Below are 24453 nucleotides of genomic sequence, written 5' to 3'. Positions count from 1 at the left end.
GTTTAGGAACTATCAGTGGTGGGCAGCAGGGTGGAATAGCAGTTAGGAACCCGGATCAAATGGTTTAATTTCCACAGCCTTTGGACATTAACTGCCCACCTGTCAAGATCAGTAGACCTTAGTTATGCCTATTATCCCAGTGAAGTGTGGGTTGGCTCAGGAGTTTTTCACCTCGGTGGGGTGTTGGGAAAACGGATGCTGGATTTGGATTTATCAGACTTTCCTGAAGCGTTTAAGGCATCAGGTACACAGGCTCAGTCGCTTTCAATCTCATCCATCTGCCTGCCACAATGCAGGGGACATGTAAGAGGTGCATGTAACAGAAGCCCGGGATAGCAATAACTCTCATTAGTTAACAGTGGGTGTAATTTTACACCGGCTGAATGAATCTCGTGAAAATACCGGTTGTACAGCATGACGGCCATAGCTGAAAGAGTGTTCATTGCACGGCACAGGAATTCCTGGATCATGCTTAGTTCAATAAGGAGAGATCATTGGGAGTGGAAAACAAATTATTGAAGTAATGGCGGTTAACCTCCAAAGATGAGAGGCTGCTTCGTAGAGCGATGTCCCAGACTGATGGAGGAGATAGGACAGGACACCCCCGGAGCCGAGTCACTGGAGGTGGTGGAGTGGAGTGCGCGTATTTCAAAATTTGTGTTTGTATATTGCTGAATTACAACACAAGACATCTCAGGGCACTTAAGACAGCAGCCCAACAAATCCCATATGAGAATAGGAAAAACTCCCTTTTAACAGGACAAAAAGAACCTCTGACAGTATCAGGCTCAAGAGGTGGGCGGCCATCTGCCTCAGCCAGTTGGGGAGAGGGGTGATGGGAGAGCACTGATCGGTACTTTGGTGGAGATTACCAGGAAAACCAAACAGATCAGGTGGTGATGGGGAGGAAAAGGGTTGCACATCAGAATATCTGAATTACAATGAAATTTAAAGACCAGGGGTGAGAAAATGATCAAAAAATTAACAAAAGCGTGGGCAGAAGATCTTCGGGGAAATATGGGGATGACAAGATTATAAATGACGTTACAGTGTGGGAAAGTGAAAGTGACTGAGAAGATGAGAACAGCAGGATTCATTCTCAGAAGTGTAATTAAACCATTAGGCGAGGTTATAGATTTTCCTTATTGATCTTGCATAAAAACTTAATTTGGCTGCTATGTGACAACTTGGCTTGTTAATGTGTCCTTTCTGCAGCAAGTTAAAGCTCAAGTTTAGCTTTTGGGGGAATATATTGTAAAATCTTGATGTCTAGCTGTCATACTCTGAGAGCCATGCACTAGAGCCTAGTGGGGCAGAACTCACATACCCAGTCCACGCTGAGAAATTACCTTGATTTAAGGGAGTATTTCTAAGTACTTACCATGTGCGGGCTCTGGCACAGAAAAATCTGACATCACAGATGCTAAGAAGCTTTTAGCTCCACATCTTACAATAAATCATATAGTCATCTTGGGAAATAAACCGCGAATTTGAGGTCTGGCTTCAGGGGAAAAGCTGAGGCAGACTGTTGTGCATCTCCCACACGGTCTTTGAACAATATGTCCAGTTTTTATCTGCTCAATTTGGCCTTTTGACACAAGGGCGTCTTGGACAATACGTCAAGTGCCCCCCTCCTGCTGTCTACAGCTGCCAATGGGCCTCTTGGGCCGGTACCACAAAGTGCAATAACTGGAGAGACATTTCCTCATCTGAGCACCAGCTCCCTGTCCCCCCCACCGTCCTCCCTTTTGTCCTGGATTGTCTGTAAGCTCCTTGCATTTCTGTGTCCTCCATGAGCGGAGGGATGAAGGGTGCCGCACAGACAGCTGTCCCGCAGATATGGTGCGAATGCATCTCTGCGTTATGGATGTTAATTCACTTCATATTCTTTCAAACTACTCCATATAGCCACATCAATAGATTCAAGTCCCCTGACAATATATCCAATTGTTACAGCTGCACAATGGTTGTGTATGAACTAAACCGTGCTGTTTACAATGCAAATCACTGAGCTGGATAACCACGTCAGGTTAACATGAGCAAAATTAGCATAATATACAGTAATGAAATATAGAAGGGGTTTGGAGTATGGAAATGGTTTCTACAGAAAAATAATCCCCTCAATGGCTTTAAATTATTTGCTACTGTTTCAGATATTGGTTTTATGATGATGTGGAATATTTCATACGCATCATTTTACTGCAAATCAGTGTTTCCCAATCTTTTTTGTTCCTTTGCCTTCGCAGTTCAGATCAACTGTTTACCCCTTGTCAATAATATTTTCATCCATTCATTCATTATTATCAGTATAATATTTACTACGCTCACCATTATCCATTACTTATGCCGAACTATTTCATCCTTACAATTTTTTTTTTAGCTGTTTTTCAATGTACACTGCTCAAAAAAAATAAAGGGAACACTTAAACAACACATCCTAGATCTCAGTGAATGAAATATTCCAGTTGAAAATCTTTATTCATTACATAGTGAAATGTGTTGAGAACAAAATAACATAAGAATGATCAATGGAAATCAAAATCATTATCCCATGGAGGTCTGGATTCAGAATCACACTCAATAAAAGTGGAAAAATCAGATCACAGGCTGATCCAACTTCTGTGGAAATTCCTCAAGACAAGTCCAAATGAGTCTCAGTAGTGTGTGTGGCCTCCACGTGCCTGTATCACTCCCTACAACGCCTGGACATGCTCCTGATGAGACCACGGATGTTCTCCTGAGGGATCTCCTCCCAGACCTGGATCAAAGCATCAGTCAACTCCTGGACAGTCTGTGGTGGACGTGGCGTCGGTGGACGGAACGAGACACGATGTCCCAGATGTGCTGGATTGGATTCAGGTCTGAGGAACGGGCGGGCCGGTCCGTAGCATCGATGCCTTCATCATGCAGGAACTGCTGACACACTCCAGACACATGAGGCCGAGCATTGTCCTGCATCAGAAGGAACCCAGGGCCCACTGCACCAGCATATGGTCTTCCAATGGGTCTGAGGATCTCATCCCGGGACCTAATGGCAGTCAGGGTACCTCTGGCTAGCACATGGAGGGCTGTGCGGCCCTCCAAAGAAATGCCTCCCCAGACCGTCGCTGACCCACCGCCAAACCGGTCACGCTGGAGGATGTTGCAGGCAGCAGAACGTTCTCCACGGCGTCTCCAGACTCCGTCACGTCTGTCACATGTGCTCAGTGTGAACCTGCTCTCATCCGTGAAGATCGCAGGGCGCCGATGAAGAAGCTGCCAATCTTGGTGTTCTCTGGCAAATGCCAATCGCCCTGCACGGTGTTGGGCTGTAAGCACAGGTCCCACTTGTGGACGTCGGGCCCTCGTACCACCCTCATGGAGTCGGTTTCTGACAGTTTGAGCGGAAACATGCACATTAGTGGCCTGCTGGAGGTCATTTTGTAGGGCTCTGGCAGCGCTCCTCCTGTTCCTCCTTGCACAAAGGAGCAGGTAGCGGTCCTGCTGCTGGGTTGTTGTCCTCCTACGGCCCCCTCCACGTCTCCTGGTGGACCGGCCTGTCTCCTGGTATCTCTGTGCTCTTGACACTGTGCTGACAGACACAGCAAACCTTCTTGCCACAGCGTGCATCGATGTGCCATCCTGGATGAGCTGCACTACCTCAGCAACTTCTGTGGGTTGTAGACACCTCATGCTACCTCTAGTGGTGAGGGCACTGGCAAAATGCAAAAGTGACCAAAACTCATCCAGAAAGGACGAGGACAGAGAAATGGTCTGTGGTCACCACCTGCAGAACCGTTCCTTTATAGGGGTTGTCTTGATAATTGCCTCATTTCCACCTGTTGTCTGTTCCATTTGCACAACAGCAGGTGAAATTGATTCACAACCAGTGTTGCTTCCTAACTGGACAGGTTGATTTCCCAGAAGTGTGATTGACTTGGAGTTACATTGTGTTGTTTTTAAGTGTTCCCTTTATTTTTTTTGAGCAGTGTATATTTTTAGCTATTGAAGACAACTATTTATCCAATACTTTTAGTTTATAATTTGAACTGCTTATCCATCATTTTTAGCTGTTGCAATTGTTCCGACTTTTCTGCTTTCCTGCTCGTTATCACGCTCTCTCATCTTAATTAAAGTATTACACTTGCAAAGTGTAACACATATAATGTGTTCACATTGACAAGTGTCTCACCCTCAACGGTTGCCATCTTGGTGTAGTGGAAAGGGATGGACCACCGGTGTGTCTTCAAATGCCTGCATGGCTGTATTGTCCTTAGAGGAGCGCTCTGCTTTAGTGCATGTTGGTTCACGGTCATTTCTAACTGGGACCCATGATTGAACTGATCCATTATTAATACAGCTGTGTATGACCTTCTGTGACAAGTCAAAGTGTCTACTATATCAGGTAAGGACACTACAGCTGTGTGTGATTTGAAACAACACTATCTTCCTCTGTGACTTTTACTTTTGTTTTTTATTTTTCAGTTGAAATCTTGTTTTATTTCTTATATCTTCCTTTATTAGAGCCCAAGCACCGATGGTGCGAAAGCCCTATTGTTCTTCAAGGAATTTTTATTCTGCGTTATTATTATCCTCTGTAAAAAACTGCATTTTTGGAGGCTTTATCATATTAAAAAAAACTCATGAAAGTTGGTACACGCGTCTCTCCCAGCGAAAAAGTGGAGTAGTGAGTGGGCGTGGCCAAATGGCTCGCTAGCGCCCCCTAAACAGATGCCCCGGCGGCTACATTTACCTAAATGCACGAAATTCGGTGGAAATGTGTATCACACCTCGATGTATAAAAAAAAAGTTCCAACGCACCATTATGTCAACTCAGCAGGAAGTCCGCCATTTTTAATTTACACATTAACTTTAACGAACTCCTACCGACTTGAAATTTTGACTGTGTACTCTTAACACGTTTGGAATTAAAAGTTATCAAAAGAATTTGTTTTCGTCGATCGGTGTGCCTGTGGCGTGGCGGCCAAAAAGTGACCCAAAAGTCATAAATGTAGCATGCTGTCCAAAATGTGATAAAAAAAAAAAGTCATACTATAGCATGTCGTCCAAAAAGTGACCCAAAAATGACTTTTGACAAAGACACGGAGAGCGAGTCCCCGTAAGGTTAAGCCACACGGTTTTGGGTTTATGCTGTAAAGTCAGACTAATACCAAACCAAAGGTCAACAACAATACAAAATAAAAAACCTAATAAAAACCAATAACTAAAAATAAAGGGTGTGTCTAACTCTTCTTGTATTTCCGTCCAAACTACCACAAACTTTATCCCCCAAAATCCCATTAATACATTTTAATGTGTGACTTTTTTTTTCATATTTCAGACGACATACTATAGCATGGCGCACTGGTGCAGCGGTTTGAGCAGTTGCCTCACAGTAAGAAGTAACTAGGTTTGATCCCCACTTGAGGCAAGTCAGTTCAGAAAAAGGTCATACTCCAAAAAGTGATCAAAAACACAGCCTGTGACCCAAAAGTAATTTTTGTATATAGTATAGCCAGGGCGATGTGGCTAAGTTTGATGTTTCACCGTGACACAGGAAGTTGATGTTGAAGGTCAAACGATGCTCCAAACCTCACAAAACTTTCCACATGGGTCAGACACCAACTTTCATGAGTTTTTGAAGATGTTAAAGCCGCTGAAAAAAAAGGCAATTTGTTTTTAAGAAGAATAAGGAACGAGATCGAGAAAAAAATTAAAACTGCAAGCTGGATCCCCGACGTGCAGCGTGCGAGGGCCTGCATGTCACTGCTTGCAGTTTTAATTTACTTCTTATATCGTCATGTTTTTTTGTCTTTTGTCTCATATTGCTTTTACACTTTCTCTTGATGCCTATATGTTTTATGTGAAGCACTTTGAATTACCTTGTTGTTGAAATGTCCTCTAAAAAATACACTTGCCTTGCCTATTGTTAAAAACACACTCCAAAAATACATGTACTGACAGAAGTAGGTGAATTGATACAAAGGTGTACAGGTGTACAGGTGTACAGGTGTTACAGCTGAGCTCAGTTGAGCTCATCCACAGTGTTTCCACGTAATCCCTGGCAACTGACTGGGAATCACGGCTGTGAATGACATGCCCATATCATAACAATATGCTCAATATAGTCGCTAATTACATCATAACATCAAATGCATCCATACAGACACCCCATACATGTCAGAACTGGCAAGGTCTTTGTCACTGTTACATAATCCATCTGCTCCCCCGCTGCAGGGTGCCGAGGATCACCTTCCAATCTGGAGAATCAGCTCCCTCAGCAGGACTGCTTGGCTCGCCCTGCCATGAACCACACCATCAGCTCTAGTAGCACGTCAGCTCTGTGCCTACAACAACTATACGCAGTGTCACATTTCCATGTCGGTTCAAAAAAAATACGACCGCCGCAGTACTGACTTTGAAGCCAACTCGGTTTGGCCTGCTGGTGCCAGTTGATCCAGCAGTACGTCAGCGGACGCCGACGAGCAGATGCTGGCGCAGCAGCAAGTCTGACGCAGATCACAGCTGGCAGCTCTTTCCGCTGCCAGCCTGACAGGTTACATCAGTTACACAAGCAGCATTGAAAAACAAGCCAAAAAAAAAAAACCAGCCTTCTGTGTTTTTTCACTTTGAAATGACCTGAAGATGCTTTGGTGCTGAAAGAACTGTACCAGAGGGCTTCTATTAAAAACAAATCTTGGTACAACTGCCAGACCTCAGAGATCACGCAGTGTCTGTGAGCTCCACTTAAAGCAAGTCTACAATGTCTGATTTGAACTATGTCAACAAACTCGTGAGCCTAGAACGTACTTGAACTACTTCCATCTCTAGAAACCTACATCACCTCCTTCTAATACACCTGTGAATGTTTATGCAGCTACTTTGCCTAAAACAAAGTCACATTTTTTAACAGTCAGGAAGAGCTTAATTTTTCTGCAACTTTGACATCCTCTTCTGCTACAGCTTTCACAAACCTCTTTTAAACTGGGTTGGAATAAATCCTTCATAAATGCACTCTGACATCTCAGAGATCTGATATCCACTGATACTATTTATCCTTTCCTGTAATCTGACACGGATAGAAATTCCATTATCTCCCATGGTGGGAACATAAAACCCCTGAAACTGAAGTGAAGCATATTTATTTGCACTGCTGAGGATGAAAACAACACTGAGGCTCATCATCAGTGTGAAAACCTTCGCGTAGAAACTAACATTTCCTATCTTTAAACATCAGAAATAAATACCAGGTAAAACTATTTTTTTAAAGACAAGGTTTATTTATTTTTTCAATTGTTTTTTTCTTCATGCTAGGGGATGAATAAACCATGAAGGGATCGTTGCAGTGTTAAATATTGATTGATTTTCAATGAGCACAGCCTCATGTTGACAAGAAAAACACAAAGGAGGCTCACATGGTAAAGAACTAAATGAATCAACAGGGGCACTGTTTGTTTGCCCCGTTATGAAAAGAAAATAGCAGCACTTGTCCTCGTGAACAAATTAATATTATGCACTAATACACGAGGAATGGCTGCCGGTGTCTTTGTAAGACACAGTTAAATAGAAAGAGCTATCTCGAGAAGCCAGCAGTCCTCCACTCGGCGAGTCTGGGGGTATTTACACACTAACTGAACAATTCCCCCGCTGTGCTCCATCTCACAATTAATTATTCAGCATGCAATCCATTTTAAGGCTGTGTGAGAAAGAACAAAAAGTAACTCCTCCAGCAGCTCGGGATGATGCCCCTCGGCTTAGGTCGCAACCCGTTTGTTGTTTAGCGTGTGTGGATCCACTTAATACTCTGGCCGTGTGCGAACTGTATATGCGCTGACACACATAAAATGTGTTGTCAGCAAAAAAAACACGCACAAACTGCTGTTCCCCTTTTAGTGGCTCTGAATCTCCAGGTTAGGTTGTGGGCTTCAAACATTCCTGTAGTGTTGCTAAAATGTCTGGAAGGATAGCATTTCTGTTCTCCTTTGACACCTATGTGGGGGAAGAAATAAGTAAAAAAAAAAGTTAGATATGAATTATAGGCAGTATAATATAGCATAATGGGAGCATAATGTACATCAATACAAATCATACCAGCTCTTTGGCGAATGCTATGTCCTGCCAGATCTAAGGCTCTCAGACAACAATGTCCACTCTGAGATTGTAGAACCACATGTTGTTAACACCTAATCGCTGACCTACTGTCTTCTTATGACAGTGAAATGATACGCTTCCCTAAAAACTCTTCCTACTGCACCGTGACCTTATTCGATATCATAACCGCCCCGGCACAGTGAGCACTTTGCGTGACAATATCTATAACTGAGATGTCCGTGATCAATTATTTTGACATTTGAGACCACCCTTTGTTGTTGAATCAGTCACACATGATTTAGAGTTAATCCTGCTATAGGAGAGGGATAATGCAGGGCATGCCCCTTCTGCATTACTGAGCAGACTGACAGCCCTCCTAAGACCAAGTGGATACAGAGTAAACAATGTTCTATGGCTATTGTCCGATTTAAAAGCTCCTAAACTGACCTAAATATGTGTTATTTTTTTCCTCCAGAGAGTGTATTGGTATCTGTACTCACGGTGAAGACCTTGACGTCTCTCCTGTTCCGCACCTCTTCCACCAGACCCAGTGGTTTCCCCTTGGGGATGGGGATGGTGCCCAGGATTGTGCAGGAGGAGCTGTCTAAAGTCTGCCTCACCGCCCTGATGAACGACCGGCTGAAGAGCTCCATTTTCCCGATCTCGTCGACGACAAACACCTTCCTGCTGCTCCCATCTGCTGACCCTACCTGGAGACACACAGTGAAGGCATGAAAGAAGTGCAACATCAGTGTGACATGGACTAATGATAATGATATAATGCAACACATGGTAATAATATAGGGATGACAATTGGTGCTTTCACAAAATATTTACACAATGGGATTTTTGATCAATAATAACCAGTAGTGTGGAAATAATAACAAAGTGAGTAAAGGTAAATATTAGAACAGTTTGGTAAATTCAGAAAATTGCATCAATTTAATTTTAATGCAGCCTATAAAACGAGGGAAAGGCAACACTTGCGTCATATTGCAATATGCAAAATGATGATATTTCATCTCATATCACAATATTACATAATATCCATATTTCGCCAAACCCTAGTTGGTTACAGTTCAGAAAAGCAGCTTATGATATTTTGTTCGCAGTTAATCTGTTTATTTCAATATTCAATCCATCATTTTGTCTATAAAATGCTAGAAAGAGCTCAAGTTAATTTGTCTTCAAGTTGCTAATCTTTTTTCCAATCAGCAATCCAAAATCCAAAGATAATCCATTTCCAGTGATGTCAAACAGCAACATCTCACAACAAACTAACAAATGATTCGCGTTTTCCTCTTGATAAAAATCCTTAAATAAATAATAACAAACATGTTCTTGACAAAATCAAGTCGTTGATCATCTGACCAGTAAATTCAACACTAAAAACTACAGTTTGGACAGGAAATCCCTTTTACAGACATGCAGACAAGTTAATGTGTCGTGTGTGAATCTTGCTGATGGATAGCATGACTATGACAGAGCTCGCATGTTACAAGCGACGGGTGATCAGCAGTGATTACAGAGACGTTTAAAGGGAGATGAAAGTGGAATTTGTGCAACCAAAGTGTAGACACCTTCCTTTACAGCGCCATGCGTAGGCGTCACTCCAGGCTCACTTTACATGCTGAATTAATCACGGTCAGTGACAGCCAGACGGCACCAAGAACACTAAAAATGTCATTGTGGAATTTATGTGTTTGCGAGCCTCCAATTATTCCATCAACTGAGAAAATCAAAGGTTTGATGATTTCTAAGTGGAGGAAAAATCTAGCGCACAGTGATCTATTGATGAAGGTGAGTTTGAAAGGCCCGAACTGCCGTCTTACGTTTCTGAAGAGGGGGAGAGCCAGATTTTCAAATGAAGACAAGTCCACCACATACTGTCCAACTGTGTATTCCCGCCTGCCATGAGACGCGTCACCGCCGTCACTGCAAGTTGAAATGAAGTGAGGCTGAGTCAAAACACTGTGATAAAAAAAAAAAAGAGCAGGTAGTTTGATTTGGATAGGATGACAACCCTGCTACCTGACTCTGGACAGGCGGCCCCTCTCTCCTGTCACGGTGACGACATCAAAGCCGACTCTCCGGCCTCCCTGCCTGACCTCCTCTGTGTAAAACCCTTCAACTCCCACTCCCGATGTCACCAACGCCTCACAGGCTTTCTGGACCAGAGTGGTTTTCCCCACACCTGTAAGCAAAACAAGAGAGGCTGTCGAACTACTGCAGTATCTTCATTTTAGAATAAGAAATGAAAACTCATTTTTCAATGACAAAATGCTTGAATTCTCTGATTTCAACTTCTTAAATGTAAATATGTTCTTGTTCCTTTGGTCCTGCATGACAGTAACTGAGTCAATGTTGTTTGTAGTCTGATTAGGACAAGATATCATGATATTTAAGGCCGCACCTTCAGCTTTGGGAAACAATGGTCGACATTTTACATCAAGTTCTGATATTTTAGACCAAACAACATATGGAATAATTGTTAGGTACAACTCTCGTACGAGTAAATGTATTATTGAGTAACATCAACCTTTGACCATCAACCGTGTATTAAATTAAATTTGCACTCTTTAATCTTTGGAATGAACATTGCATGAATATTTCGGTGGCAAAACACGTTACCACCTAAATCCAACATTAACCCGGACATGAGCAGCTGAACAGGCTGAGTGTGACGAGAACCACCGTTCACAGCCTCTTCATGGGGACTCGTTGGTTAAACGTAGCTGACTGACTGCTGCGGATTTACAGCAACTTTAACTTCGACAGCGCGGGGAGCCCTCGGGTGTTGACTGTTACCTGGAGGTCCTGTCAGAAAAACGTGTTTGAACATCGCAGCTTCCGCCGTCAGACACGCTGCAGCAGCTCTTCCGTACACACCGAGCTGACGCATGCGCGGTAAGAAGCGCACGTTACAACTTTTCTTTTGCAAAAGAAAACATATTTTATGTAATTTCTGCAGGATTTCGTTGATTTAAGTGTAACTACAATATCGGTGGAAAGTTTTATCTCGGTCTATGAAGGAAACAGGACCTGTCAGTGTATTATTATTATTATTATTATTATTATTATTATTATTATTATTTGTATTATTTTACTTTCCAATGCCTTGACTGAATGTCACAGCATGTGTGCTCCGGTGTGCAGGCTCATTGTAACTATGCGATGAGATCTTCTGTGCATTTATTTTCTGCTACTCTATAACAATGCCACTCACCGCCTAATATATTGTTTAAAATATGAATGTGCAAAGGAACAATTCGTTCAAACAATTAAAAAAAAAAAAAGTTGTGTAACAAGCACAGCATTTTCTTTTCAAACATGGAGTATAAACAGTGGTGGGATGAAACATTTACTCATGTACAAAAACATGAATCTCTCTGATAATCTGGGGGATTGAAATGTTCCTGCATGGTTTGAGAAGAATCTCCTACTTTTTAAAAAATTTGAATTAAACTATTTAAAACCGCTCTTTGATTTGCTGGGAAATACATCGTCACAAAGCAGAATACAGAACTGCTTTGGACTTTTTAGAGATGTGTGGTTCTCACAGGACAACGATGATCTTAATAGAATATGATGCGTTTCTGTACATTAAACTCACCAACAACATAAAGTAGTTCAAATGAGCACAACCTTAAAAAACTGCAGCCTTAAAAATAATCCAAAAACATTATCATCTTTAAATTCCTTTTTTCTGAACGTTCCAGTACGTGAGTAAATATATTGTCTTTATTTCCACCACTGCAAATCGTTATGATGTAGGTTTTTAACTGTATTATGCAAAACACACAGCACCCTTATTAAAATGAATGAAACAGCAGTCTGTGTTTTGCTTATCAATAATGTGAAGAGGAAAAAAAAAAATGCAAAGTAGCAGGTGGTATCAAAGGACATTATGCCCCGGAGGACTGGAGATTTTTAGTTTATGACAAATCTACTGGAAACAAGAGCTATGAGTTTAATGATTTGCATAAACGCAGAGAGATCCTCTTTCCCTCCTCTTGTATGTCACTAAAAGGTTCATTATCCAACACCCTATGCAACTATCTAACAGCCTGCTAATGAGCAAGTGATTAAGACAGAAAATAGTCACAATGTTTCCACAAAAAGCTAGTTTTATTAAAAAAGACTGGAAGAAAAACACGTCACATATTTATGCTGTTACTCCTCTATTTCATTTGGAAAATAGTTCCTCCTCATGCTGCCATAATGTGGAGTTATACATTTGTCCTTTACATGGTGTATCCTGGGAGTTTGTTGGCTACTAGCTGAGAGATATGCTGATACTCCTTTCTGAAATCCAGAGATCTGAGCTCATCTTCTTCCTCCCGAGGCTCAAAAGAAGATACCGACTCAGCAGAAAACCCTCTAGCAGGGCTGCTGTGCGTGGCTGAATCGCTCCTTCGACCTCTTGATGATATGAAACTCTCGGCACCAGAGCGCCGTTCCACTCTGCTGCTCTTCAGCTTCCCGGAGCGTATAGTTTGTAAGGAAGCCGACGCACCTCCGTCGCCATCATCGGAGGAGAAGCTGACGGCCGAGGTGCGGGTTTGAGGTGGGGTGATGCGTGTACCCCTCAGAGAGCGCTGCGGAGAGCCGGGGGCTTTGACGGGCACCGGGAGGACGGCCGCTCTCCTCCGGACGCCTTCAGATCCAGAGTCAGAGTTGCAGAAGCCGACGCGCAGAGGAGCTTTCGAAGTCTCGACTCTTGGGGGCTCGGGGCTACTCACGGGGTCAGGAGAGTAGGTGGTGTCGCTGGGTTCGAGACTGGTGAAGTCGTCAGCGTAGTCTGCGTCCTCGTTTCCTTCCCCGCTGGAGTCTGAAAACTTCGGGCTGCTGCGTCTGCTGCTTCTTGAAGACTCGCTTTTCTCTTTGTACCCGTCAGAGTCAGACTGTGATTGATCTGATTCCCTGTGACGCTCCTTCTTGTCTTTGCTTTGGGGAACACTGTCGGTATCCACACTGGGGCTGTGAATAAACTTCAAGTCTCTTTCAGAAAGGGAAGGTTTTTCTGAAATTCTCTCGGTGTCTCCGTCCTGCTCCCGATGAACCTCCTCACACTTGTGTTTCAGTGTGATTGTTCCTTTCAGACCAGACTTCACTGGGACACTTTGTGTCACTGTCTCTACATTTTTACTGAAGGTGGAGCTCTGATTTAACACAGATGTCCTTCTGCTGGACTTCATACTTTTATTACTTGCCTTTCCTTTGGCCATACTTGACTTCGTTTCATTCTGCGTTACCTGCATGCATTCACGATGTTTTACTCTGAGAGGAGAAACCTGCTTCAGCCTCAGATTAAACGTTTTAGTTGTTCCATATACAAGCTTCTTCCTGGGAGATTTACTTAAACCTCCTTCTTGTTTGTCTTTCGCTCTCACAGACGCAGGCCTTCCCATCGGTGTGGAACAGTTTCTGGGAGGACGGAAATGTCTTAAACGGGGACCGGTCCCCGGTTGGGTTTTATGCAGTGATTTAGTTTCAGCCTTTTGCGGTGTGCTTTCATGCCCAGCTGAAGGCGCTGTGGAAGCCGGCCCGTAAATCCAAGTGAGACCGGGATGAACAGTCAAAGGCTGGCGTGAGTTCTGAACATTCAGCTGTGACAGTTCAACAAGAAGAGCGTTTAGTAGAGGCAACTGTCGCACTGCTTCCCCGAGGACATTTGGAGTCACTTCACTTGTTTCTTGGGCGCTTGACTTTTGCGCACCGTGTCTCACTTTCTGGTGCATCGCTGGAGAACCCCGACCTGCCACTTCCTTTCCCACCGCCTCGTCCTCAGAGGATGAATCTTCGAATGGAAAAGCTTCTAGAACAAGATTAAAAAATTTATAATCTTCAGTTTTGTCCTCTGCAGACTTATCGTAGTAAAGATGCGGGGGGCAGAATAGAGTTAAATCCTCCTCACACACATCATCATCATCATCATCATCATCTCGATTATTCTCATGCAACAGGATTTTTGCATTTGCCACTGCATTGTTTTGGACGTCTCTGCTGAAGTCAGACTTGTCCTGTGGGGGCGAACAGACATTTCCAGAGTCAAGAGGCAGCAATTCTGTAGATTTGTGTTTCTCCTCGACACACTCTTGTACTCGTTTACCTCCGGGGACATTTTTAAGGCCCCTTCTCTCTTCGATATGCGGCAGTAAACTTGCTCCCAGACATAACAGTTTGTAACTCAGGGATATTGATCCGATTTTCTCCCCCGCCAGGTTGCATATACCAATGAGCCCCCTTTCCCTGTGAGAAGAGGGACTACAAACACCACGATCAGCCATGTCCCGCCTGATCCTGTCCACGGCTTTAGCCAGCGATATCAGAGAGGAGCCAACTAGTTTGGGGGTCTCCTCTTTCACGTCCAACACCATAGTGTACAGCGGGGTGTTGGCCAGCTGGATATGCAGCGCGTTCAGGTTCATTTTGAAGAAACAAGACTTGCCTCTGTTGAAGGCGTGGACCCCCCGCTCGTCCTCCTCCCTCCGGCCGGGCCGGTTCATGCTCCCGCCGCCCCGCCGAGGCTGATAGATGAGCAGCGTTGGGAAGTCCAGAAGCCGCAACCCAAGAGCCAGCTCGTCGGACACTTTACAATGTTCCTCCACTCGGACATATTCCACCAGGAGCTCAAATGAAAACAGAGTCTCGGGGTTATCGCAGTTTTGTTGTCCCGACATCCCGAAAGCTGCTCGAGCACAAAAAGATGAGACGAGCTGCTTTGAGCTTCCAGCGGCTCCATGGAAACGAACCGCTGTCGCGAGCGTTAGACGTCATCCAATGCGCCGGGATGCATGGGAAATGTGGTTTAAGTTGTTTTTTTGTTTGGTTTTTTTTTGTAACACGTAGCACAGATTTAGACTGAATTCATCAACCTCGACATCGATTTTCTCACCTTTTTTTTTTTCTTCTTTTAAATAAGTAGGTTATTATTTCGTTTTGTAAATACATGTAACCGTGGACGTCTGTGTTTAAATTCAAATTAAGGGGAGAGAAAAAAAAACAACAACTACAGGAGGACGTATAGATAATTAAAAGAACAAAGGACACAAGCACGAGTTCAATAAATATTTTAAGGGGTGACCGTTTGTTCAAGGAGTTTGAGAGAGCAACTTTTCTGCGGTTCACCAGATGGTGCCAGCGGAGGGCTTATTGGGTTTATGGACCAAAAATAATCGTGCGGTGACCGGAAACAAGGCCACCGGACAAGTTCACGTGACAAGCTTGTTATTAAGTCTGTGGTGGACATGCGTGTGTTGTTGTTGTTGTTGTTGTTTTGGTATCGCTCCAGCATCAACCTACAAACCTGCAGTACCCTAATTTGTGAGAGGACACCGGGGTGAATGAGTCCCAGCGTCGGGTGGGAGGAGTCTTCCTCCGTGCGCGCTGTCATCACGGAGGTAGGTGCTGGACGGATCTCGCCGTGCTCCGTGCCACTTCAGTCTGGAGGCTGAACCCGAAAGAAGGAGATGTGAAGGCGAGAAACCGCAGCTTCAGCTGGCTTTAAGGATAACTTAACAGCGTGGACGACCTGGACGGGACGTCGCTCCTTACCTTGAAGGTAAAAGCGCCGCGTGCGTTTTTGTTTTTTTCCCCCCACCACCCAACAAAGTAAAATAAAAAACAACAAAGTGTGTCTGGAGATTAAAAAAAAAAAAAAAAAAAAAGTAGGGAGCGATACGCGCAGCGAGCGTGAGGCGTCCAAAAACTCACCGGCTCACCGACGTGAGGAGTGAACACAAAGGATAAAGTTGCTCTCGGGAACAGACGCCGATGTAAGTCGAGCGTAAAGGAGCAGGAGGGTGTAAGGTTTCAGAGGGAGCCTATGTTTAGACCGTCTGTTCATATAGTGGACAAACTCCGTGTTACGGGGTCACTTCAACTCGATTTGTGTTTGTTTGTTTACATGTCAGCCTCCTCTGTAACACCTAATGCAAAGCAAAATACTTTTGGACGATATCATTTGAATGTTAATCATATTGGTTGTTTTTTTTATTGTTTTTTTACGCGTTATTTTTTATTGTTTTTTTTGCTGGCGGTGTGTGTTCGCGTGCTGGGAGAGCGGGGCTCGCGGGACTGGGTTTTGCTCATGAATATTTTTGAATGAATTTGTTTGGTGGAGTGCTCCAATGAAAACGGTGGGGGGCGATAAAGGCATCATTGTCCAAATGGTCGCGGCTGATATGACCCTCACATGCAGGTAAAAGCTCTTGTCTGTGCGGCCCAGACGGCGACGTGTTTTCTTTTCATTTATGGATGCCGTTTGCTGTTGTGTTGTGTGTTTATTTTGGGTATCTAGGCTATACTTGTTTGGAGCAGTAGCGGCTTGTCAGTGTGTCCAGACAAAGAACAGTTTCCCCTAACATCCTAGTTGTTTGCACGCTAGATAAATAATATTTGTCAGTCTGCTTGTCCACATAATATACAATCGTGCTTTACTGGCAGCAGCTTCTGTGGCCTATTCAATGCACCCTATACTGTATACTCCACCGGGAGAGTAAGTCAAATATTGTTTGTCTTCCAGCACCATATCCTTTGCTGTCTTCCTGTAGGAAGTTTAGCCCCCACTGAAACTAAACTCCCAATAAAGGGAAATAAATAGGCCCAATTCTTTGCTGGTGGCAAGCTGCAGACACAACTAGATGCTGTTGATTGTAAATGTAAGTTTCCATTGCTTAATTTTTATTTCTCTGGATTTATTTTCCTTTTGCCTTTACAACTCCCATCTGAACAGATCAAGCGTATAGATTTCTGCTCCCGGAGCGTTAAAATCAATAAAATCATTATTTTTCACAGGGTTTTCATGTCAGGGAAAGATTAGTTTTCCGTGAGGCTGTGCTGAACTAAGTAGGCACAGGAGTGTTTTTAAGATGGCTAAAGTATGCTCATAGCCTGCTATACCATTTAACATTTATTTTCCTTTAACGCCAAATAAAATGCTTGGCTTAACTCCAGCTGCCACAGGTCTGCACATCAGGGAGGCGATCTTCCAACTGACCACTAACCTGAATGGGCATAAAGACATCTGTAGTGATGTGTGAAAAATGTGCTATTATTGTGCACAAAAGCAAAAAGAAACCCCATTAATCTGCTCCTTTTCCCTGTCAGCATGCACATATTCCTATTAGCGAACCCATATTCCTATTAAGTTTGGTTTCATGCCTTTCCTCATTATGTGTTTGCTCCACATACTTACCTATATGATCTTCAATTTAAAGTGTTTCTCTTGATTCCTGGCTTATTGAATTTTCTATTGTTACATTGCAGGAAGGAATTGTGGCTTTTTTATTCCAAAAAGATGAACCACAGATTAAAGTTCATCCCTATATTGTAGATTAAAATGAGGCAGTTTATATACCCTGTCTCACTCCTAAACGGAGAACCACTCGGCAGCCACGACGATAACAGTGCCAGGGTAAGTATTTCAATCGTTTGAATAGAGATCTGTTGTATTCTGCCATCGACAGGGTGCAAAGAAGGTCCTTGAAGAAGAAATATGCTCTCATCTATTTCTAACATTTCCTTCTGCATGGCTAACCAGACAATGGGTAATTGAGCTGGATAGATATGTCTTTCAAAATAAAGTTATTTGCACAATGTGTGCTCAGCTGAACAATAAAGCACCTGTCAGGTTTGGAGCTTCCTGTGACATGCCCGCAGGCCATATCCAGTTGTTATCATTGCAGAGCTGTTTAGGATGTCTTCTGGCCTAGTGGGCCTGGAGACGCCCAACTAGGGTTACAGCCGTTATCTTTAGTTTGTGACAGAAAATTCCCTGGAAAGATATTACCGTAACACAAATTACTGAAAAGAAGTGCCTGATTTTCAGACTACTTATTGTACCATTCACATTCGTGAACCCGACACTGTCTGGACTCGTTATGTGTGACTCTGTTTCCCACGGTGCTTTTCTACCGAACTGCTGAGTAGTCATGATTTGGGGAACACCAGCAGAGGAAAAAAAAAAAAGCTGCTGAAGGTCTTAAGTTCAGAGCACATTTTTTAGTGGTGATGCATTTCTCCTTATTGTACCGTTTGAAGCATGCCAAACCATGTAGCCTAGCACATCCGTTTCCAGCAGATCCCACATCCCATGCATGTGACGAGGATCAGGAAGCCTGGTCTGGTGTGTGCCAGCTGACTGGCTGGCTGTCTGGCCTGCCAGGAGTCACAATAGGCCTCCCCAACCAAATCCTGTTGCTTCAAAACCAACCAACCAGCAGACAGGGGATCACATGCTGCCTGCTCCTGTTGTTAGAGACAGTCTTTCTCTCTATCCTTTTGGTCAGCCTTTGTTTTGATTGCAGTCTGGATTTATGGAAGGATTTAAACCCACTCATCATTGTTGGGGAAAATCAAAGATGAAGTCATTAGGTTGATGTTTGTATACAAATTCATCCCCTGTTTCACAACAGGAGTCTTTTTTTGATGGACGTGGGTGGTTTATTGAGCAATGTTCATATTGTGGGGAGAATAGACACAAAGACTATAAAAAAAAAGTTTCTGTTTTGATTTTCGGTATCACGTTTGTAACATTGATGCTCAGCAGCAGAACTATCTGCCTCCACAGCACCAGAAACATTTAATATTAATTTGGGATCAAAAGTAACAATCAACCTCTCGCACGGTTTCGCTTAAACATTCTGAAAACACAAAGGATCTTGCTGCTCTCGCTGCTTCTAGATCCGCATGTCGGGTTCTCCTGGGGTCATTCATCATTTTGATCTGCGCTGCACATTATACGACTTCTCGTGTGTAATCAGTGTAATGGCATTAAGACGCCATGTTTAACACGTTGCACTGACGCTGGCGTGTGTCAGCATCCAGCTCAGGGAACCACAGGAAGACGCCAACGGCTCTTCCAATGACCATATTGCCGCACTTTATGCGAGATGCACAAATGAGATGCTATGGCTTGTGGTGTGTCTCCTGGCGACGTATGTGGATTGGTGCCCTCGTGTGCCACTTGGCTTGTTTATAGCTGTATCGTTAGTTAATCTGACTTTAGTGTCCTTATTGGTTTAAACTCGACAGTAGATACAGTAGATTAGACGCAGCTCTGTGATGTCGGATGTAATACCTGCAATTTAAAAGCATTTAAAAATACATCTCTTCATTGTACTTTACTTTGCTCTTTAAGGACGAACGGGAGAGTTTTCAGTATTTTCATGGTTATCTTGTTTTAGAAGTAGATATAAATTGCTGAAACAGCTGCAGCACCAGCTCATCCCTTGTACCTTGTCCAGCTCGTATTTGCTCTGCTCTACATTTTTCCACCCTTTCGCTGCTCATCCACTGGCTGATGTCGTGCGTTTGAGTAAAAAAACGCAGCGCTGTGGCTGCAGGGGAAGCTGCCGGATAGAGCAGATGGTATAATGACAGAAGTCAAATGTTGATCGCGCCATTGCGGGCGAGAGGAACCCTATCAACCTCTGGCAATGTACAACCAAGGTCCAAGAGGAGATGGGGATGTGAGGGGTTAAAGGTTTGAGCCCTCTGATGACTAACACTGTCAGCCCATGCATAGCTCGACCATTAATGGAGCAGATTAGACAGTGGATGGATGGTCCATGCTTTCTGAAGCCCTTTTTTTTTCATGCAGAGTGAGTAAACAGTGACATATTGCCTTTTTCCATTATTTAGATATTACATCTGGTCATGAAAACATCGTCATACGACCAGTTTAGATGACCTCACTGTTTATCATGACCTCTTGAAACCCCACATGATTTTCTGCACTAAGCTCCATCCTACATTACACCGCTGACAGAGGGAGCCACGTACAGTATAAGCTGTACTCTATGGTTTACAAATGTAGCCCTGACAGTCATCACAGATGTGTAACTGTGACAGTTTTTCATCTGAAAGAAAGTCATTGATCCACAACATGCGTGATTTGATAGTAAGATGAAGAAAGGCTGTCATCATAATGAAAAGATTTAGAAAAATAGAGATCTGAAGCCATTTATTCTCCAGAGGCCCTTCCACGCAATAGTTTAATTTAAGCATTTTTTTTTTATTTTTTTTAATCCTCGCACGACAAAGTCTTCCCAGTGGACTGCAGTGCAAATACCACTTGTCAGAGCTTTGAGCACGGGAGGATCACTCTTTGTTTCCCCAAGCCAATAATTTAACATCACTCCAAAAAAGCATCATGTTCATGCATTATGGATTTGCGGTAGTCAAGCATATTGGAAAATGTGTCTTGCCAAGATGAATTATGTCTGCACCCCCCTTGTTCCCTTTGGGACTCATTAGTGTCCATATCAGGAATGTTGGGGAAAAGGCCACCGAAAGTTGCTGACCCTCCCCTACATGTTTTGTCTACTTGCCTGTCACCGGGCCACAATGGAGAGAATGAGCGCTGGCCAGTCATTAACCCGATGGCCACTGAGTCCCAAGGACCAGCGGTGACCCATGGGGTTAACTCGGTCTGTGTTCCCCTCAGCAGGCCCAGACAATCAGGGACGACTGACCTCTGTAGTCGCAGCCAGCCTTCAATGGGAGATAAGAAGGGATTTGGTTTAGTGCTGCTGCGCATACCTCCGTCCTACTGTAGCGAAAAAGAAAGGGCCTGTCTGAATAGATGGACAGGACTGGGTGTGGATGATATAGCCAGACTGCATGCCGTTATGGTCTCTGTGGATTTTCTGTGTCTGCTGAAACATCAGTATATGTGTCATGTAGAAGGCTTGAAAACCATTGGCATACAAATAGGATATGTTCAGATGTTTAGGACAGACTGTCTGAACTGTTATTTGCAAGTAAACAGGCCAGATTTGGTAGGTCCAGACGGATCCAACCTATCTGCATGGGTTGCTGTGGTAACGGCGTACACGCAGCTACGCTGGTGAAAATGGCTTTCCCACATGGAAGCTGCTGGCACAGAAGTGGCAGCAGATCGTTTATTTCGGTTTCTATCTGTGGACTGTTGTTCTTTTTGTCTTCTACTGCACGAAAATCTACACTTTCTGACAGTACTCTGCTAGCGGCAGCATAGAATCTGCTCACTCTGTCTCTCTGAAAATGACGTTGTCACCTTGCGAGTAACAAAAGAAATGCGATCTGAGCCAGCAGAGCGTCCGGACTGACACGCATCTGTAGAAATCCGATTGGAATCGCATTTCAGATCACATCCAAATGTGGTTTGGATCCGGATTTGCAAAATCACATTTCATGTGTTTTTTTGCTGTTCAGACTTTAAAAATGAATCTGCATATGACAAAAATTGGATTTGGGCTGGCGGTCTGAACATGGCAAGGAAATAACCACATGAATATAGTATGGCTGATCAGATGCAGATAAGAATGATGAAATAATAAATACACAATGATTTGGGTTAATGGTTGCACAGACTGGATGGAATTCTTTTTCCATATGTTGGTTTATTTATGTTTTCCCTGCATGGGATTATTGGTTTCATAATATTCACTATATTTATGTAATATTAGTCATGTTGTGCCTCGAAGGTGCAGCAAACTGCTCCTCTTGCCTCAAAATGTAGGCCAGTATGGCACAAAACCCCCCCGCGCAAGCATCTGCGCCCTTGACAGGCAAACCGACCTATAGGGTAAGCAAAGGAGCAAAGAGCCGTCGGATGAGTTGTTTTGAAGCGTAAAAGTACACGTACTTGTTTCTGATAGAGAATGATTGTAATTAACAAGTCAAATGGAGCAGAGCCGTGACAGATGTGCCATAAAGTGCTCAGCCTTAGTGTGTGTGTGTGTGTGTGTGTGTGTGTGTGTGTGTGTGCGTGCGTGCGTGTGCGAACCACTGAGGCATTTCTGTTGGGGCCAGTATCCTTCACTTAACCTCACCAGAGCACTGCAGTGCTCCAACACTAGATATCACACTGTGGAGCTTAAGCAGGAAACAAACAGCTTAAGAGTATAAGAAACATGTGTTTTCATAGTGAAGGTGAATATGTCTCCTTTGTGCTTTTTGTTTGAGACTCGTGTGTTGTGGTGAGTTGTCCTGTTATTGTTCGTTCACACAGAGGAATGTGCAGGATTTCTTTGTATCAGCTGTTTTTTGTTTTTTTTTTGTACGGGAAGGAAGTTCCTCCTAAACAGTCCTTAATCAATTGTGAGAAAGTGTCTGTGTGTTTTTGTGTTGGTTCGTTTCATGTTGCCTGCTCACTGACATGAGACGAATCAGAACGTCTAATCGTGGTCTGTGTGTGTGTGTGTGTGTGTGTGTGTGTGTGTGTGTGTGTGTGTGTGTTTTTAAAGCGCTGAGATGTATTGGGAGGAGGATGTTGTTTTTATTTGTGTTTCCGCTGGCCCATAAATCAGATAATAATGAGTTTTGGTATCCTGGGAATCCCCCAGACTATAACACAACTTTTTATTTTCACCGTGGATTTCAAAGTGGTGTGATGCAATGTATTATTCTGATTATATATTCTATGTAATTTCTTTTGACAGCAGCGGAAAGCTATCAAAATGTTGGCTGGAACATGTCAGAGTCGTTATAGCATTCTTCCAAGAAGCCCTTTTCATTTTCTCGAGCTTCATTTGCTCTAGATTAACATTTGATATCCTTGAAATCAAAGAATTTTTTTCTCTTGTAGTTCAGTTGAGATTATACTTTTGAATCGTGCAAATGTTTAAATCAGGTCATTACAACATAGCTTTTTTTTTTTTATCCACTTACAGAAGCCTGGACATGATGTTGCCTTTAGCCTATTCTTGTAACTTGCTATTAGCAAAGACGTAGTTGTCTGTGACTATTTTAGTCAAGCCTGAGATACAGGAGTTACTGGTGTGTATGGGGAACCCTTTTACACTAAGTAGTAGGGAAAGCTGCAGCAGAAAGGAGCTGCACGGTTCTCGGCCAGCACTCGGGCCTGGCCTCTTCCTCGTACTCGGGGCTGCAGCAAGCGGTATGATGTGTTTAAGGAGCACCGGCCCAGCCAAGCAGAGCTAATTTGAAGCTAGACTTGTATATTCCATCTCACTTGTTCCCCTTTTCTTTGCAACATCATTTTGCCTAGCCTTCCTTCTATGCGCTTTGTAAAGGCAGTTGACGCAGGATAATGATCTGGAGTAACAGTGGCCTGATTTTTTTCCCCCCTTTCTTTTGCCTCTGTAATCACACCGTCTCTCAGTGTGGAGGAGATCAACTGCTTGCCTCCTCCCTTTCGTATTGAAAGCTGCTGTGGATGTTTGGAGGTTAGCCACGGGGGGTAGTATGCTGTGGGATCCAGAGTCATAGGGGGCATTGCTGAATGCCCGCCTTTATATGGGTGTAACGCCTTAAAAGAAGAGGGAGCAAAAGGAAAAGAGGATTACATAACACATACAGGCAAACAATGTCCCAGACACTATGTTAGGATCACAACAAGAGATGTCTGTGTGTGTGTGTTATTCTTGCAATGCCCAGCAGCTACACCGTGTCTTCATTCAGTGCTTACCGTCCCCAGGCCCATGTTTACTGGAAGCCTTTGGAACATCTCTAAAATGTAAACAGGACTGCAGGGCCACATACAGTTCACAGCGAGCTGTTCGGGCCGGGGCCAGAACATAATGAACACACAACTGCTGGATACACAGCCAGGTGCTGTATATCTGACCACAGGAGCAGCTGTATAATTACAGTGTACTCGTCTGTCTCAGGCTGATCTGTGATTAGAAGGAGAACACAAACACCAGAGGTCAGAGGTCAACGTAAGCTGCCAACATGCTGATGGAGTTTTTACTTTGTTGTATATTTACTTTAATACAGGAAGTTAAAAGTTAGTTTCCCTCCTCCACGTGGCTCGTCATTAGGTCACACACACAGAGACTCATTCTCTCAGTTGGTGACATTTGACATTTTCAAGGGGAGTGCAACGGGAGAAATGAGTGTCGCTTAATTGTTTCCTGTCATTTTGTTTAATTTTCTCTGAAAGGCAGGCTGAGTGTGCTCAAGGCGAAGCAGGTTTCTCGAGCTGAGCATGCGGTCTCACACTGAATTCTGCTTGCTTTTTATTTGATACGGAATATAGTATTAGTGTCTGTGGTTTCTCAGGGATGATATTAATGCTAAGAATTCAAAAATGTCAAGGTCAGATACAAACACTCCCCAACAGACTCCAACAAAGTGCTTCAGGAGTATTTGGATCTTATTAACCAGGCAGGTTCACTAAGATGTTGTTTATAGCAGTGGCCTGTGGGAGTCATTCATCTTATCAAACCTGGCTGGATGAAATGTTAGCAAGCTACCAAAATGAAAGCAAGACTTTCCTCTCCTCCACAGGGCTGGTGCAAGTCATACCGCTGCCAGCGCCTGGTGCGTTTTCCCAATTGCTGCCGTCTTGGCGACGCTCTTCCGAGCCTGCTGCAGTTTAGAGATAAGGAAGTGAGGAATAAGGAAATCTGTGCTTATTTGGGATGCCGT

General features: G+C 43.6%; 3 protein-coding genes across 5 annotated transcripts in view; 1 reads left to right on the top strand and 2 right to left on the bottom strand.

The window, feature by feature from the left end:
• Positions 1-7249: 7249 nt before the first annotated feature.
• On the bottom strand, positions 7250-10958 carry ntpcr (nucleoside-triphosphatase, cancer-related). The gene is made up of 5 exons (XM_069144085.1): positions 10879-10958; positions 10102-10264; positions 9903-10005; positions 8571-8780; positions 7250-7968 (listed from the first exon to the last, which is right to left on the bottom strand). Exons 1-5 carry the CDS (start codon positions 10910-10912, stop codon positions 7891-7893), a joined length of 588 nt encoding a protein of 195 aa, XP_069000186.1. The 5' UTR covers positions 10913-10958; the 3' UTR covers positions 7250-7890.
• A 1239-nt stretch (positions 10959-12197) lies between these two features.
• map10 (microtubule associated protein 10) lies at positions 12198-14841 on the bottom strand. Its single transcript, XM_069144084.1, has one exon. It carries the CDS (start codon positions 14751-14753, stop codon positions 12315-12317), a length of 2439 nt encoding a protein of 812 aa, XP_069000185.1. The 5' UTR covers positions 14754-14841; the 3' UTR covers positions 12198-12314.
• A 588-nt stretch (positions 14842-15429) lies between these two features.
• Positions 15430-24453, top strand: part of sipa1l2 (signal induced proliferation associated 1 like 2) — an 80009-nt gene continuing 70985 nt past the window's right edge. For 2 of the 3 annotated variants that reach the window (XM_069145059.1, XM_069145058.1), the window contains exon 1: positions 15431-15634. The gene's annotated coding sequence lies outside the window, so the exon portion shown is untranslated. Of the gene's footprint in view, positions 15635-24453 lie in introns of all 3 variants that reach the window. The other variant, XM_069145057.1, reaches the window with a different exon arrangement.

This window comes from Embiotoca jacksoni, unplaced genomic scaffold, assembly GCF_022577435.1.
Source record: "Embiotoca jacksoni isolate LCO1_2020_lvr unplaced genomic scaffold, fEmbJac1.0.p SCAF_12, whole genome shotgun sequence".
Lineage (NCBI taxonomy): Eukaryota > Metazoa > Chordata > Actinopteri > Embiotocidae > Embiotoca > Embiotoca jacksoni.
This window is presented reverse-complemented; position numbering and strand designations above follow the sequence as displayed.